The sequence below is a fragment of the Wyeomyia smithii genome, chromosome 3 (genome assembly GCF_029784165.1).
Source record: "Wyeomyia smithii strain HCP4-BCI-WySm-NY-G18 chromosome 3, ASM2978416v1, whole genome shotgun sequence".
In the NCBI taxonomy this organism is placed as follows: Eukaryota; Metazoa; Arthropoda; class Insecta; order Diptera; family Culicidae; genus Wyeomyia; species Wyeomyia smithii.
Window position 1 is genome coordinate 112,153,374 of NC_073696.1, and position 17,920 is coordinate 112,171,293.

At 36.1% G+C, this 17,920-nt stretch overlaps 1 protein-coding gene across 12 annotated transcripts in view; it reads right to left on the minus strand.

Annotated features, from left to right (window-relative positions):
- Positions 1 to 17,920, minus strand: part of LOC129730152 (lachesin-like) — a 145,391-nt gene that overhangs the window by 120,286 nt on the left and 7,185 nt on the right. For 6 of the 12 annotated variants that reach the window (XM_055689234.1, XM_055689242.1, XM_055689236.1 and 3 more), the window contains exon 2: positions 14,405 to 14,811. In XM_055689234.1, the coding sequence (XP_055545209.1) occupies positions 14,405 to 14,522 (118 nt within the window). In that variant the 5' untranslated portion in view covers positions 14,523 to 14,811. Of the gene's footprint in view, positions 1 to 14,404; positions 14,907 to 17,920 lie in introns of all 12 variants that reach the window. The other 6 variants (XM_055689235.1, XM_055689237.1, XM_055689239.1 and 3 more) reach the window with 2 other exon arrangements.

The following is a 17,920-nucleotide window of genomic DNA, read 5'->3' on the forward strand; positions in this document are numbered from 1 at the left end:
GAGTAAGAGTAAGAGTAAGAGTAAGAGTAAGAGTAAGAGTAAGAGTAAGAGTAAGAGTAAGAGTAAGAGTAAGAGTAAGAGTAAGAGTAAGAGTAAGAGTAAGAGTAAGAGTAAGAGTAAGAGTAAGAGTAAGAGTAAGAGTAAGAGTAAGAGTAAGAGTAGGGTGGTCGGTATTACCGACTTTTTGAAAAACCGGTATTTCGGTATTCATAAAAATAAAAACCGGTAAAATCGGTAAAAAACCGGTATTTTTTTCGGATTAATACAAACCAGGGGTGACTCGTGGACTTTGAACCTACTTTTCCCACTACAAAATTCTTAAAATCATAGTTTGGGGAAGTAATGATGATTGTCCGCGAAAAAACGCAAGTCATTCTCTATGTACTATTGAAAAATAATTAAAGATATAGGGTGTGGAACGTCCCCGGTAGTGGTTTTCTTCGGCCGGTTTTCTGCCGCAGTCTTATGCAAAAACCTGCCGGAGTAAACCACTGCCGAAGACGTTACCTACTCAAATTTGGATTTGAAATTTATTTTTTGCTTAGCGTCTCAGGTTGCATCTATGTATGGACGTGTCGCTGCATAATCTTGTTTTTGCATTTATGAGTACCTATGCTTTATTACGGTTCAGTTTTTTTTTTGTAAGATTTGGACCTCTGCGACCATTGTTTTGATCTCTTGTGGTATATGTTCCACATACAACACTGGATAAAAATAACAGTATTGAAAAACTTTAATGAATGAATCTAGTGATATGATTACGAAGAACATAATTTCGAAACTCATGTTAACATAATAAAAACATGCAGATTTTATTTGAATTTTCTTTTACATCGCAAATCTTAGTTTCAAATTAGTGAATAACTTTAAAATTCTAAGAGAAACAATATTTGAAACTGTTGAGAAGAGTATATGAATGATGAATAAAAAATAAATAAAAAAAATGACGATCAGACCAGAATTTACTTTTTACGAATCCGACGGAATCGAAGGTTGATACTTATTTATTCTGTTCGATGCTTTTTAAACAGTTCGTCCAAATTATTTATTATCATAATTATTTTATTAATTTTAGCTCCTGATGGAGAAACGAAAAATGTGGCTTATGATGGCATGTGAACAAGTTTGTAACTGAAATAGAAATAAATATTTGAAATGAGAGGTTGGTCAAAAATATATAAAAATATAGAAAATTATAAAAAAAGCAGAAATTTTACCACGAGCAAACCCGGGAACATTCAGCTAGTTACTAATAAAAGCCCGCTGCGGTATGGGTGACGAAGCTTCAAAGAAACAGTAATTTTTAGGATGAAATATTGACTGAATATTTCATCCTGTAAACACTTTGTATCAACAAAAAATAAATTCTTAATCCAAATCTATATTTATTTATCATTTCTTTAGTTTTACAAATAGCACAAAATGAATAATGACTTGCGTTTTTTCGCTGACATGATTGTGATCACTGACTAGTTTGATTTTCGTAATTTGTAGTTAAACTGGTAGGTTCAAAACCCACGAGTTGCCTCTGTGAGTATGAGTGTGTGAAGAGATTAGCTGTTCTACTTAAAAAATAAATGTTTTGCTTTATTGATATGAAGCTTTTGACATATTATCGATACACATAACCACGTCGTCTGAATCCATGCAAAACAAGCAAAAAGATAACAAAAACTGATAAATAGGTAAGGGTAAATCAATATTCAATGTTGCTTTTGTCTAAATGTATTTATTATATACATCGTCATGTGATTTTTAACGCCTACTTAAGTGGGTAGCATTTATTGGCCTTACAATGATTTATGAATATTGGGACAAGTTTTTTTTTATTTAAAGAAAAATACCGAAAATACCGGTTTTTTCGCTTCTCCAATACCGGTATTTCGGTATTGAAAAAAATATCGGTTTTACCGGTTTTACCGGTTTTTGTTTTACCGGTAAACCACCCTAAGTAAGAGTAAGAGTAAGAATAAGAGTAAGAGTAAGAGTAAGAGTAAGAGTAAGAGTAAGAGTAAGAGTAAGAGTAAGAGTAAGAGTAAGAGTGAGAGTAAGAGTAAGAGTAAGAGTAAGAGTAAGAGTAAGAGTAAGAGTAAGAGTAAGAGTAAGAGTAAGAGTAAGAGTAAGAGTAAGAGTAAGAGTAAGAGTAAGAGTAAGAGTAAGAGTAAGAGTAAGAGTAAGAGTAAGAGTAAGAGTAAGAGTAAGAGTAAGAGTAAGAGTAAGAGTAAGAGTAAGAGTAAGAGTAAGAGTAAGAGTAAGAGTAAGAGTAAGAGTAAGAGTAAGAGTAAGAGTAAGAGTAAGAGTAAGAGTAAGAGTAAGAGTAAGAGTAAGAGTAAGAGTAAGAGTAAGAGTAAGAGTAAGAGTAAGAGTAAGAGTAAGAGTAAGAGTAAGAGTAAGAGTAAGAGTAAGAGTAAGAGTAAGAGTAAGAGTAAGAGTAAGAGTAAGAGTAAGAGTAAGAGTAAGAGTAAGAGTAAGAGTAAGAGTAAGAGTAAGAGTAAGAGTAAGAGTAAGAGTAAGAGTGAGAGTAAGAGTAAGAGTAAGAGTAAGAGTAAGAGTAAGAGTAAGAGTAAGAGTAAGAGTAAGAGTAAGAGTAAGAGTAAGAGTAAGAGTAAGAGTAAGAGTAAGAGTAAGAGTAAGAGTAAGAGTAAAAGTAAGAGTAAGAGTAAGAGTAAGAGTAAGAGTAAGAGTAAGAGTAAGAGTAAGAGTAAGAGTAAGAGTAAGAGTAAGAGTAAGAGTAAGAGTAAGAGTAAGAGTAAGAGTAAGAGTAAGAGTAAGAGTAAGAGTAAGAGTAAAAGTAAAAGTGAGAGTAGAGTAGCAGAAACTCATATATTTGCCATGTATTTCATTGCTTCGATTGCATTTTATTGCTGGAACGAGTAAGAATCTGTACCGACATAACTCAGCGTAAATGAAATGAAAGGATATCGCTTGCTTCCGCGAAATCAAAACTTCTTCTATATCGCAAATTGTGGGACGTCGTCGCTAGTGTGGGAGCAGTGCGAAAAAAATATATCCAAACCACACGGTAAGCCATACGGCTAACTGATTTTGACCGACCTCCTCTCCGGAAGCAAACAGAATTGGCTCAATCATTGGCCCTGCAGGATTTTTCTCTTTGATGGCTCATCGTGCTCTCAGCGCGCGCTACTGCAGCACCAGTGGCTATATACATCAACTCCGGCCATCCGGCGTCAAAGCAAATCCGCACTTGAAGACCATACCGTAAAATCCTTGTTAAAATTCATTACATCACTTGTACCCTAATGATGGCAGCCATGGCAGTCAGTGCCAGTCAGAACGGATGGTACGTGATATTTCGTATTCTTTTCTGTAGGTTCATAGAAACTCGCAGATGATTTCATCCTTTTCCACAGAGAAATACCGAAAGTATGCCGTGCTGCAGCTAGACTTCATGCGGGCAAATGCGATTTGCCACAAGCGCCACCAAACGGATCTCCAGTAATTGCTTCGGTGCCATTTTTCATGGTCCGATGGGTATTGGCATTGCGCTTAACAAATCGATCTTCACTGACCGGACGGTGCGGTTTTACAGAATTGGTGTGTACAGCGTTGCCAGGTCATTTTTTAAAAAATCTGGAAAAGGCAAAATAAAAATCTGGAAAAAATCTGGCGGTCATTTCGTGGGGTGAAAGGTTAATTTTTCGGATGAAAGTCTTGAGGTACGCAAAATTTGAGGTGACAAAATTGCAAAATTTCGCGCCAAAATTGAAGTGATGACCTTTTTGCGGAACAGAGAAAATAAAATCTGGATAAAATCTGGATCATACATGAAAAATCTGGATAATTGGACATCAAAGCTGTCTACCTGGATACATGTTAAAAAATCTGGATAATCCATCTAAATCTGGATACCTGGCAACGCTGGGTGTGTATAAAATTGGTTGAGTATACGAGCAGAAAAATGATCATGTAACGAAAATTTTGAATGGGGGGTCTGTTGGGAGATTTTTTTATCAATGGATTTAATTATATGAAAAGCCCAACCGTATTCGTCTATTGAACAATTATAGTTCTAATATCTTTTGAAGAATTTAGTTTATATAATTCTGACCTAACTTGATAATTTGATAATGATACTCTGTTACTACAATACAACAAACAGGACTACGTTTATAAATTGTCGCGTTTCATGCTAGTAATTCTAATAATAGACGCCCATCATACCAGATAAAGAAAATCCAATATTATCCAACATTCAATCTCTAAATTGGTACTCTGTCCATTCAGGATAAGTCGACTGAAGATTCAACCGATTCTGCTAACAATTGAATCATGTCATTCATGAACGTATATGTATACTGGGACGGTCTGTCCATTGCTCTCCCGCTTTCATCTATGGCAGTGACACGATTCGAAATCAACCTCGTGTAGTCGCCACCTTTTTGCCTTTTCGGGTATCCACACGATAACGTAAACCAGATTGGGGGGGAGTTTTTCTTCGCACTTTTCCCTCATTTTCACTTTTTGCGGTTCATTCGTCGATGGACAAGCGGCCGGTGACCGACCGGACCGTGTCCCAAACTAACCGAAACATCTGTCAACCGACCGACGATGACGATGCGGATGCGAATACGAGGGGATAGAAAACGATAGCTTGTATCGGTCTTGTTTTACATAAAAATACATCAACCCTGAACTCCCACTTCGAGGTGACAGAAATAGCAGTAGCTGTAGCACCCTAAAGCGTTAGACCAAGCGATTGGCAAGTTGCTAATATGTGCGAAGGTATGTTCCGGTATGAGAATGTAGTGTGAGGTCAGCCCACGTGATGAATAATGTTGCATTTTCACATTGGTTCACCTCAATCAGCTTTGTCAATTTCAGGGATACGGAAGAGTTGGAATGTTTCTACCGACGTTGAAGTTATTCCTTTTTGAGCAAACGTTCGATAGAAAATGAGAGATGGAATCGTTAGTTTTAAAACAGGTAGATTTTTGGAATTTAAGATGTATATAACAATAATAAAAATAGATTACTAGAATAAAAAATATAGATTTTTTTAAATATTCGAACCAATTTTAATAGCACTGTGCTACAGCGATGTAGAACATCTGAAGGGATATATTCTAGGTTTAGGTCTGGTTGAGTGTAACATTCATTTTTTTGGACTTCAGCGCACACAAATCTAATTTTTCATGCTTTTTCAGCATGAAATTTGCTACTGATTTTGACAAAAAAAACACTATAAATTCACTGGCATTTTGAAAGTTTATTCAATAACGAATCAAATAGAGGTGGTTTTGTGAAAATTAGTTTGTATTCGGCTGAGGTATATATTTTTAAAAGAAACAGAATTTTTGGCTTCTATAGCACAATTATTTAACGGTGCTACAAACGGAAAAAATGCAATAACCTCGGATGTGAACAAGTTAAAAATATGGCTTTCATAATATACCAAGAAATGTCTGGTTTTTCTTACATGTAATGAGTAGTTTTGAAATGATTAGATTTTTCAACTTCATAGGCATTTCTTCACACATTTTTGTAATATACACTAAAGTCGCTTTTTACGCGGGGATAACGTGCCGCGTAAAAAAAAATCGCGTAAAAAACCGCGTAAAAAAACCGCGTAAATTCCGAAATCCGCGTAAAAAATCGCGTAAACTCCGGATTTCGCGTAAAAAACGCGTAAATTCTGGAATCCGCGTGAAAGAAAAAGCGTAAAAGCGACTTTAGTGTATGTGTTTTAATTGCTGTAGAATTTGGAAAGTACATTTAGTGCCGAAGATAATAGGTGTTGGTTAAAAAAATCGGTTATAATTAGGTTGAGAAACGATGAAACCTTTAATTATAGTGGATATCTACGATATCATCAAAACATATCTCAGCCAAATAATAAAGAATATAAAAAAGCAAAACAATAGATTTTTATAACGCACGCAATCAAAGCTCGTTCATTACAAAAATCTATGGAAAGTTGGAAAGATTAAGAAAAAACATCTCATTTGTTTCAAAACTATTAGTTACGTTTAGGTAAATTTTATAGATTTATCTATATGTTTTGAAAGCCCTATTTCAAACCTTTCCAAAACGTCCAAAATATAAAAAACGGTTTAAAAATGATCGAGTTTAAAATATAAATGTGAGCTAAGGTGCAAACACGGCATTTTGATTATAACTTCAAATTTTAAGGGTATTTGAAAAACTTCAAGTATTGGCGCAAGTAATACTCGATTAGAGCTACAACCTACACTAGTTCACATCAGAAGTAATAGCCTTTTTTTCATCTGTAACACAGTGTAATGATTTCAAAGCGTGTAAAATATTGAATGCGCAACTCGAGTTTTTAAAAGCAACATTATTATGAAAAAAAGTTACCTGTAAGTCATTCAATGTTTTGTCCATCGCTAACTACAATTTTGTCCCATCTTTCTGGCAGAGCTCGGATACCGTTATAATAAAAGTGTTCGTCACTTGAGACTATCCACGAATCCAGTCATTTTTTTATTGTCTTCATATGAGCAGAACTGCTGATCAGCCAGACTATGTGCCATCGAACGGACCAAGTACCAAGACGGTACAATATCTGAAGAATATGGCCCGTGATCGTTCTCTTTTGAGTAAGTTTCGACGACTTTGGCATGCATTTTTGGTCATGCAGTAGAATCACTTTTTCGTTCCTCTGCTCGTAGTGTGGCCGTTTTTTTTGCAGTGCTCTGCTGAATCGCATCAATTGAAGTTGATATCGTTTCCCAGTGATGATTTTGTTAAATTTCAACATCTCCTAATCATACATAACGTGAATACTTGACCGAGCCGACAAAGGAAAAGCATGACCGGGTAGTTCCCATGACTTTCCTTCCAATAATGAATCCATATTTTATCACCCGTTAGGTTGCGACGAAGAAAACCCCTCCTTTCAAGCGGTAAAAAGCAGTTATTCTCATGCTAAAGGCCCAAATACACACACGGCGTAATGACGCCTTTTCCATACAAAATGGAAGGCGGGATAGCGATCACTATTCTATTTTTTATGAAGAAGGTGTCATTGCGCCGTGTGTGTATTTGGGCCTTAAAAATAACGCTCATCGTCTTTTAACTTGAAATCATGAGGAGTTCTTTGTTTTTCAATTGTTCGTAAAGCTTGGACCGCGATTGGACATTGTTTGGCGGATGACTCCAAACTGATCCAGCATTTGGTATGGATAAATTCCTCCAATTTAGCACCTTCGAAGGTTTCTGGCTTTCTGGTGACTGCTTGTATGAAGTCACCAACATCAAAATTACCATACTCACAGCGACAGAATCGTTGTTTCATTGAAAGCAGCATTTTCATAAACTTTTAAACATAAACGTAGCGCACCGATCAACTACGACCAACCTGATGGATTATACCAACACACTGTTCCCTGCTGTAGAAGCTCGTTGCCAAGTAGATGCTATTTATGTTGATTTTTCGAAGGCCTTTGGTGTGGTCCCACACTCTCTAATAATCGAAAAACTGCTACATATGGGCTTCCCATGCTGGATAGTTGAATGGCTGAGATCGTACCTTACTGAGAGAAAAGCTTTTGTCCAAGTAGATCTTGAAGCCTCTGTAACATCCGATGTCACATCTGGTGTACCACAAGGGAGCATCCGTGGACCTCTCATCTTTATCCTGTACATAAACGACCTCGTTTACCGTTTGACATCAGGAAAGCTATTTTTCGCAGACGACCTTAAAATCTTCCGAATAATTTCATCCGTTCTGGATTCTGCATCCCTGCAGCTTGACATCGACAAACTCCTGTCGTGGTGTGACGAAAATGGGATGAACGTGAACATAAAGAAATGTAAAATAATCTCCTTCACGCGTCGCCAAACAGCCGTAGAATTTAACTACAAGATCGGTTCGATCACTCTTGATCGGGTAGATTCTATACGGGACTTATGTGTAATATTGGACAGCAAGTTAAGATTCGTTGAGCATGTTGCGTCAACCGCCGCCAAAGCGTTCACCGTATTGGGATTTATTCGTCGCCACGCTGCATTCATCACAGATGTGTGTGCTCTCAAATCACTGTATTGTTCGTTGGTGCGAAGTATCCTAGAATATGCAGCACCGGTCTGGACACCGTATCAGATTTCTAGATAAACATTTCAAAAGGTCCTATCTGCTTTTATCGTTTTTCCGGATCGTCTTTCCATTATGGTAATGGTTCAGCTTTAGTAACTCTCCCAAGCGTAGTTTTCGTTCAGAAGGCTAGAGTGATCCCTCGGCTATCAACTTGTGCAAATAACATGTCATAAAAGGTGTTTAAAAAGTTGTGGTGATTTAATGAAAGTCATCGATAAAAAACTCGATCAAAGCAGATAGGACCTTTTGAAATGTTTCTCTAGATTTCGCATAGTCTGACGTTAGAACGAGTACAGAAGCATTTCATACGATTCGCGTTTCGTCAGCTTCCATGGGCCAACCCTACAGATTTGCCACCGTACCCGTCACGCTGCCTATTGATTGGCTTGGAAACTTTATCCGACAGACGTCTTAAGCTACAGCGAATGTTTGTTTTTGACATTCTCACTAGCCGTATGCATTGTCCAGCTTTACTGCAAAGCATAAACATCCACGTCCCATCTCGTACTCTTCGATACCATGATGCACTTTGGCTCCCAGCTAGTAGGACAAACTACGGATTTAATAATCCATTTAGTGCATGCATCCGTGCTTTTAACGCTGTTTACGACTATTTCGATTTTTGTATTAGTAGAGATGTTTTTGTTAATAGAATTAGGCATTTATGTTGAGCAACAGTCTGTACGAAATTTTCGAAGACAAAGAACAATAAATAAATAAATAAATAAATAAATTTTTGTAGTAATTGATTAGAAAATCGTATCCACCAAAATGCAGTGAACTGTGATTTCATTATGTGGTATTGAAAAATGTAGAGCCTTGTTTTGAACGCAAATTTCAGAACTGAAAACAAGGCCCAATAACATACAACATGGGTGTTTTTGGCACCGAGATGATATCCAGAGGCCAGAAATCGGCCTTAAATGTCATTTTGAAATCCATGATGGTGTCATCCGGTTTCTGTAAAATCGAAACGATACAATGCCCAGAAACAAGAAATTAATTCCAGATTATTTCATCAGCGCTGGGTGAAAGTTTTTGACGGATAGTTTGATATTGATACGACATAGTCTATCGTGATCGCTATCACTACGCTCAAAATACTACATTTGAGGGTGACGTGTTTCAGCATCCTTCAACATTTTCTTCCGAATGACTTTAAGGCAGTTAAACAACGCTCTCTTCCCGGGTTACCAAATATTTGAAAAAAGAAAGAGTTGAAAGAGAATTATTACTGAAACTTTCCGTCTCATACTGTCAAATTGTTTAATCTTAATCAAGTGTATTCCCTAACCTATTGCAAAAATTCTTTTGCCATAGAACTGTCTTAATACTACGTAAACCTTTTGGTCATGTCTCATACACAACCCATTCAATTCTTTCATTTTTCGGATCGGTTGAATTTCCAGAATACAATTGCAACTGAGTATCAACTCACCGATTCGAGTATATCGTTTTGCCTTTCTCCTAGAAAGGTATAGCAATCACTTGCAAAACCGAAAGTATAAATGTGCTCCAAAGGGCCGAATGGCATATATCACTCGACTCAGCTCGACGAGCTGAGCATTTTCTGTATGTGTGTGTGTGTGTGTGTGTGTGTGTGTGTGTGTGTGTGTATGTGCAGATTTTATTCTCACTCACTTTTTCAGAGATGGCTGGACCGATTTTCATGAAAATAATTGCAAATGAAAGGTCTTATTGCCCCATAAGATCCTATTGAATTTCATTGTAATCGGATTTTTAGTTTAGAGGTTATGTTTGAAAATGTGAAAATCATGAATCATCAATATCTCAGAAACTATACAATCGATTTGAACAAAATTGGTCTCAAAAGAACGGGCTACCTAGACCCTTAAGTTTTGAATATCATAAAGATTGAACTTGTGGTTCAAAAGTTATGAAAAAAAACGTGTTCTGAAGACTGTTTAATCTCACTCATGTTTCTCAGAGATGGCTGTACCGATTTTCATAAAATCAGTGTCAAATGGAAGGTCTAATTGCCCCATAAGACCCTATTGATTTTTTTTACAATCGGACTATTACTTTACCTGTTATGTTTAAAAATGTGAAATCCAGCTATGAAAAGAAACATATTCCGAAGACTACTTGGACTCACTCACTTTTCTCAGAGATGGCCGACCCGATTTCCACAAAATTAGTGTCAAATGAATGGTCTAGCTGCCTCAGAAGACCCTATTGAATTATACTGTAATCGAACTGTACCTTCGTTTGTAATGTGCCGACTTGTGAAAATCACGAAACTTCATTATCTCAGAACCTACACTACCGATTTGATTATTATTATCAGATGAGCGGGCTAGTTAAGGGTTAACTGATGAATTATGATTGAACACGTGGTTTCAAAGTTTGGCTGCCCTACACGTTCCCATTTCATTTGATTATAATCGAACTTAAGCAACCGTTATGTATTGAATTGTTAATAAAACAACGAAAGTCTATTATCTCAAAGATTACATGACTTATTTGAACATAACTAGTGTCATACGAACGAGTCATCTCTCAAACTGACAAATAACAAACTTCATAACAATTTGATATGTGGCTCAAAAGTTATGGAAAGAAGAGAAATTCAAAGACTATTTAAAACTATACCTGCTTTGATCAATATATGTGGCCTCAACATAGTTGAAATGTGGTGTCGTACTATTTGAACGTTCCAAGTTCATTTATTCCTTGCGGTTTGTTTGAAGTCTGCAAATGCACGACGAATCGGCCATAGGATATGATCAAAGTCAAATAACAAATCGTTTGAAATGATTGGTTTTATCGAAATGACAACATCCTCGTCTTTTGGTTTCTGTACATCGCCTTAATTCTGAATATATTCATATTGGGTGGTATTCTGTCATTATCAGCAGACTTTCTGGCATCAATCTGACACCGGAAATACCCATATTGGGTGGTATTTGGTCATTTGCCGCTGATTTTCCGACACCGGAAGTCGCCATTTTGGATTTCATAATGGCATTTGGAGACAATTTCTGGATTTTGAACGGCATACTGGTTAAAGAAAAACTCATATTGGGTGGTATTTGGTCATTTTCTAATGTTTTCAGAAACCGGAAGTCGCCATCTTAGAATTTAAAATGCTATCTGTGGTCGATTTCAGCTCCTGTGTATTATTCAAGATCCGGATATTATTATATTGGGTGGAAATCGGCCATTTTCGGCTGTTTTCCAGAAACCGGAAGTTGTCATCTTACAATCCAAAATGTTGTCTGATGTCGATTATGGAACATATTTGTTACCACTAAAAACATTCACCTGCCAAATTTTGTTCCATTTGGTTGATAACCCAAGCAGCAAAATTTGTTTCGATAATGAACTTTGTGCATCACAGCAACAAATTCTTATGCGAAATTAAGTTGCAGTTACATCTCAGTTTCATATACAATGACAAAAAAAGCGCAGGAGGTGGAGCCAATTGCAACATTTTCGTTGTTTCAACACAAGTTTCAAGAATGAAACCGCAATGTGTATGAACTTATGCATGGAATTTGATAACAACATGGTAAATGCTGCATTGCAAGTTCATGGCTTAGTTTTAAATATTGCTTCCCTTATCATGCCAATGCAATGGTCATTACCAGTTTTTAATTTTGCTTCTTCAATTTATCAGTACCTTAGCGTGATAATGAAATTCGAGGCAATTTATCATATTTCGTTTAGAGACCCACACTTTTTGGACGACTTCTAGTTTTCTAGTTTTCAAATGCCGTTTATACGTTTCAACAACAAATCTAACCTCGCGAATTACGTTGTTGGTGTGAAGATTTTCGAAGCAGCGATGCAACTTTAGTTGTTGCTTGTTTCTTTACAATTTCATCGTAGTAACAAAAAAGGTTTCCTAAAACCTCAGAATTCCATTAGTGCAATAAATGATCACAATTTATTTTTTTATTATGTTTCAATTGTTGCTTGGGAAGTTCTCGAGATGTCCACAAATTTGTGTTTCATCCAACTATTATGGACATATAGTTACCCCTTAAAACATCCACATGCCAAATTCGGTTTCATTTGCTTGGTTTGTTCTTGAGTTGTGCAGAAATTTATGTTTCATTTGTATGGGACTCCTCCCTTCCAGAAGAGGGAGGGGTCTCAAACTATCATAGGAACCGTTATCGGCACCAAAAACCCCTACATACAAATTTTCACGCCGATCGGTTCGGTAGTTTTCGGGCCTATATGGATCAGACAGACAGACAGATTTGACTGCATTTTTATATGTAAAGTTTACAACATCAATATTTCAGAACCTAAAGAGTGAATATACATTTATTGGATTGAGGCGTTCATGTTAATCTATTTTTACAAATAAAAAATTGAATGAGAAAGGCTGGGTCTGACCGCTAGGTGGATTAATTTAGGTTTTTGAATAGCGGTAAGTGGGGTAAAAAAGCACGTCAAAAATTGATGTCTAAAAACTGCTAAAAACGTAAAATTGTTATAACTTTGTGTAAACTGAATCGATTCTCATGAAAATTGGCATGTTTATTCTACTCTATAAAGGAAACAGAATGAAGGTTATTGGAAGTTGCTATCAAGAATACATGATGAGATATTCGCATTTTTCTAAAAGGCCGATATTCACAACAGTTTTTCTCTTGCCAACTGATCTAGGATAAATCCAAATAATACGTTTTGTAGTGCAACTCAAGAGCTTTTATTTGATATAATTAAAAAAAATGCGCCTTCATAAAGATAAATGAAAAAATTAAATTTTTCTATAACATGTTTTTGGCCATCATTTGGAACCCATTGCGCGAGAAGCGAAACTCCGTTTTATGTCGTTGTTCTTTATGCACTAATGCACTGATGCAATAGTTTGCAAAATTTGAGGTTTTTGGAAAAGAGGTTAGTGGGGTAAATAGGCTCTTCAAAATCTTGTATTTAGAAACTGCTCAAATCGTAGAATAATTACTCTCTGTTTATTTCCAAAGTTACACGATGAAATGAGAGGTTATTTTTGGAGCTTACAGAAGTAGAATGAATGTCAACAAAGCCAAGCGATACTTTTTGTTTAACTTTTTTTTAAAATAATGTCCTTTGAATAATTCAATAACCAAGAGGTCGGGTGCAGTTTAAAACCAAATAAACTTTATATTTCATCATCTTTATTTCAATTCTGAATTATCATCATCTAACCACTCGTCGAGTTTATTAGTAATTGCACTCAACACATTTTCCAAAAATGCATTTTCCCCGTTGCTCTGGTATCGGCAAAAAAACCTTATGAAAATCAATGTTTGAGAATTGATTGATTTATTATTACCAACCAATATTCATGATGATCTTGTACGTTCATAAATGCTTCATCTTGACCAACTTGTATAAGCTCAAGCTTATTTTGCCTATATAACGTAGAAAAGCTGGCGCATAACGATTTTGTTTGTTCTACCGATAAATACATTTTCGGTTTGAATTACCTAATCCCTGTAGAACTCATTCCTTTTGACTACTCATTCCTTTTTGACCTCCATTCCTTCATGAGCATCTTTCAGTAAAACTATTTAAAATAAATAGCTCAACAAAAAGTATCGCGTGGCTGTGTTGACATTCATTCATTCTCTTGTTGACTTTAAAAATAACCTCTCATTCCATCGTGTAACTTCGAAAGTAAGCCGAGAGTAATAATTTTACGATTCGAGCAGTTTCTAAATACAAGATTTTAAAGAGCCTGTTTACCCCACTAACCCCTTTTCAAAAAAGTTCAAATTTTGCAAACTATTGCATTAGGGCATGCTAATATCTCATCATGTATTTTTGATAGCAACTTCCAATAACCCTCATTCTGTTCCCTTTATAGAGTAGAATAAACATGTAAATTTTCATGAAAATCGATTCAATTTACACAAAGTTATAATTTTACGTTTTTAGCATTTTTTGGACATCCATTTTTGATCTTATCTTATATTATGCAAAACATTGTACTATTATATAGATAAACAAACTCTGAAAGTTTCAGTCCGATTGGAGAACCCCGAAACAAGACCTAGTTGCGGTCTTCGCGAACTGGCTCTTAAATAGATTTTATTATAGTTATTACCATCTATTGCTACTGCTGAAAGTGAGACCTTTTATATGGTAAGTTTATGAATTGACGAGGTTTTTGTAAACATTATCCGTACTTTAAAGCACGATTATTTTAAAAATATATTTTTTATTTTCGGGTGCGTTTAAATTGCACAAGAAAATCTCCGCTTGAATTTCAATGTTACAGACAAACACACAGCCATACATTTACCCGGGAATTTTACTGGGCGGGGGTTGTGGTAAGCAAAAAGCATAAAAAAAATCTACACTCACCGTTCACGGCTGGTACCGTCCCTGTTTTGACTGCAGTGTTCGTAGAGACCCTCGTCGTCGTTGCTAGAAGCATGAGTAAGAGGGCCCCGACCGTGTGGCGTTCCGTGACGGGGCTCATCAGCTGTTCGGTTGGGGCGGTGTTCTCATATCACGCTCTCACAACTGATTTGTAGGTATAAAGTCGGCGCTTTTCGGAGACTATGTGATACTTTTCCTTTCCACCAACTAACAACACTCACTGCATCACACTACCTAGATGTTCTGCACTTCACGATGGTAATCGATTTTGATTACGAAAATTATCTGTTTTTTCTCTTTCGTTCACTGTCTGTTGATTTCACTTATTTCAGATTCACAACGGTGTACATTTGAAGCTGTCTTGTTCCGCTTACATATGAACGTTCCAACTTCAACGGAATGAAAAAGCTTAATCATTTAAGGGATTTTCCATGTCCTTGGCAGGATGAATTCTGAAGACGTGCTCAGACTGTTCGAAATCAACCTGTAATAAGAAGGTTCAAGAACCTCGCCGGAAGAAGAAAACCTTCTTCTATGCCGATGCGAGCTTTACGGTTCGTCTCTGCGATTTGTCATCAATTAAAATTTCATTAAAATCACTCGAAGAGAGGAAACATGGTTGATGCACTGAGACTCTGCCAGGCTTTCGTTGGTATGTTGCTGAGGAGGTAGGTAGGTGGGGAGTGCGACGAATTGCTACATCGTTTGTTGACATGAGTGAGCTCGAGTCGAGTTGAAATGAAGAGCTATTTGAGTGCCGTTGAAAAGTAAATTTTTCTTAGCATTGGAATAATATCTCCGAAATCGCGATGGAAAATCTTTGCCCTGCGGAAGGAATGGCTGTATTAAATATTCATGTATTTTTGGGCTCAGTACACACAGCAGGAAGAACACTGCTTGAGCTTTTTTTTCGTCGGGACATCCGTTGTAAAATAAAGTAACAACTGAGGCGCTTCGGAGATTTGCGTTTGGCCGACTGCTTTAATGTTTATACAAAGTTTATAACGATATATCGTCATCATATTAGGAACTTCGTGACTGCGCATAAATTGTACCAACATAATTGTTAAAAACGGCAAATTATTGATAAACTATAATACAAAATAATGAATGAGTATTTTTGTAATACTTGTTAAGTAGTTGAACTGGAGAATCTCAAAATTTTGCCATGCTTTTCAAGTAAACGAAGCTAGTCGGCCTGATACTGAAAATGAATTTTGAAAAAATTAACAGACTCCATGGATTTCTTTCTAAATTTATATTAACCAAATTAACCGATCTTGCTTGGGAATAACTCATTTAATGATAAACTATAACATGCAGAATCAAAGTGATAATATGGATTGTTTTTTTAAGACTAGTTCATTTCTGTTATGTGGTCATGTATATGTGTGTCTTTGAAAATAAGTTTTTTATCGTAAATTAGTCTCAAGTACATAGGCTTGTTAGACCAATTCATAATAATTCACCTTGATTAACTTGATATTTATTTGACTTAACTTGATTATTGTTTGATTGCAGAAAAGAAGTCCTAGGCTTATGGAGAATCAATCAAGTTTCGAAAGCATTTTCAGAGATTTTCCACTTTTGCAAATAGGAAGAGAAAATATTCAAACTTTTCTTCAATCGACTGCTAATGACACGAAGACTTTTTCTTACAGAAATGCTTGTGTCATCGCAGAACAATGATGTTGTGCATTCTGGAGGTAAATCAGAAAGGTCTTAAGCAGGGTTGATATTTGTTGACACTCTTGAGTGGAAGTGAAAAAAAACATCCATAAACGTTATTTTTTTATAATCCTTTCAGAGTTCTCCCTTCCCGCTTTTTGCATGGAAGTGAACTGTCAAAACACCTCATCATATTTCATGCGATGAAAGCAAGACAACAAAATCAGTTTATCAGTTAAGGGGGGACCCTACTCTAGAAGGTCGAAAAATCATGAATTTTCATATTTTTTTTGGCTGTCTAGAGTAAAGTGAAGTGTTTGGCTATTTTGGCTATTGATTAAGGTATATTTGAAGATGTATTTTCCATGTCGTGAATGTAAATATAGTGAGTATTACACTGTTGGCAGCTGGGAACGTGGATGCTCTCTCTAAATCAGTACCTAACTGGTGGTAAGTTTTTCTCAGCTTCTAGTAGACCGATCGGGCTGAATTTTTTTTTCAGTATTTAGAAACATATTATCTATCTTGTTACGTAGCCGTTTTTGAAAATTCCAAAAATTGCCAAAATGGCGGCCATTTTAGTGAAAAAATTGTTTATTTTTCATGAAAAATTACTATTTAAAAATGCATAAAACATTGAAAAACTCAAAAAAAAATCAGCAAAATCGGTTCAGTAGATGCTGAGAAAAATTTACCACCAGTTGAAAAAACATGGTTTCGAGAGTAACGCTGCTTACAGCGTAATCCTTACTATATTTGTATCCAGAACGTGCAAAATATATCTTCAAATATACCTTAATCAAGAGCCACAATATCCGAACACATCACTCTACTCTAAGCATCCGAAAAAAAATACGAAAATTTATTATTTTTCGACTTTCCAGAGTAGGGTCCCCCCTTAACGAAGATTGTCAAGGCATCGGTCAGTGTCAGTGAAAAAGTGTTTCGGTGAGGTTCATTTTGGTTGAGTGGACTGTTTGGCTTTTTTTTCGCTTTGAAGTGAAGATCATTTGGTTGGATTTGTCGTCAAATTTTATTCCGTAACCGTGAACGATGCGCGCGATCTATTTCATCTGAGTATAAGAGCACGTTACTAGGACGAAAATCTAGTGTATCTGAAAGAGTGCTGCGATCATTGGAAGTGAAAATTGAAAATGATTGGCTGTAATTTTCAAAGAATTTTGCTGGGGAAAATGACTTTTATCAGCACTGGTCTTAAGTAAATATATAGCACAGGACTTGACAACTTTGACAGGAAATCTATCAGATTTTGCAAGTTGTCTTTCAGCCCTGCAGAGTTCGATCAGCTTGATACTTTTTTTTAAATTTTCGTAATATCCCAGTAAACATCAAACCAAACACTGTCGAAAGTTTTTTCTATGTCTAGAAGAGCAGCTCCAGCGGAATAACCTTCAGATTTGTTAGCTCGTATCATATTGGAATTCGTAACTTCTATTCTCAAAGTAATGGATTGATGGTTAGCATGTAGAAGCAATTTACTCTGATTTTAGTAAAACATTTGACCGAATTGACATACCATTAAAACACTTTGAACTGTAAAAACTTGGATAGGCGTCGCAACTTCTGTGTTGGACTCAGTCATATCTAACAAGTCGAAAACAAATAGTACGTTTTCAAAACATACTCTCAAAACTCATTTCAGTCACCTCTGTTGTGCCTCAGGGTTCGTATTTAAGTCTACTTCTTTTCACTTTGTATGTAAAAGATATTTTCCTCATACTTAAAAAAATTCTATCAATTTACACAGACGACATGAAACTCTTCATGAAAATTAGTAACTCTAGTGACGTAGAAGAATTTCAGGGAGAA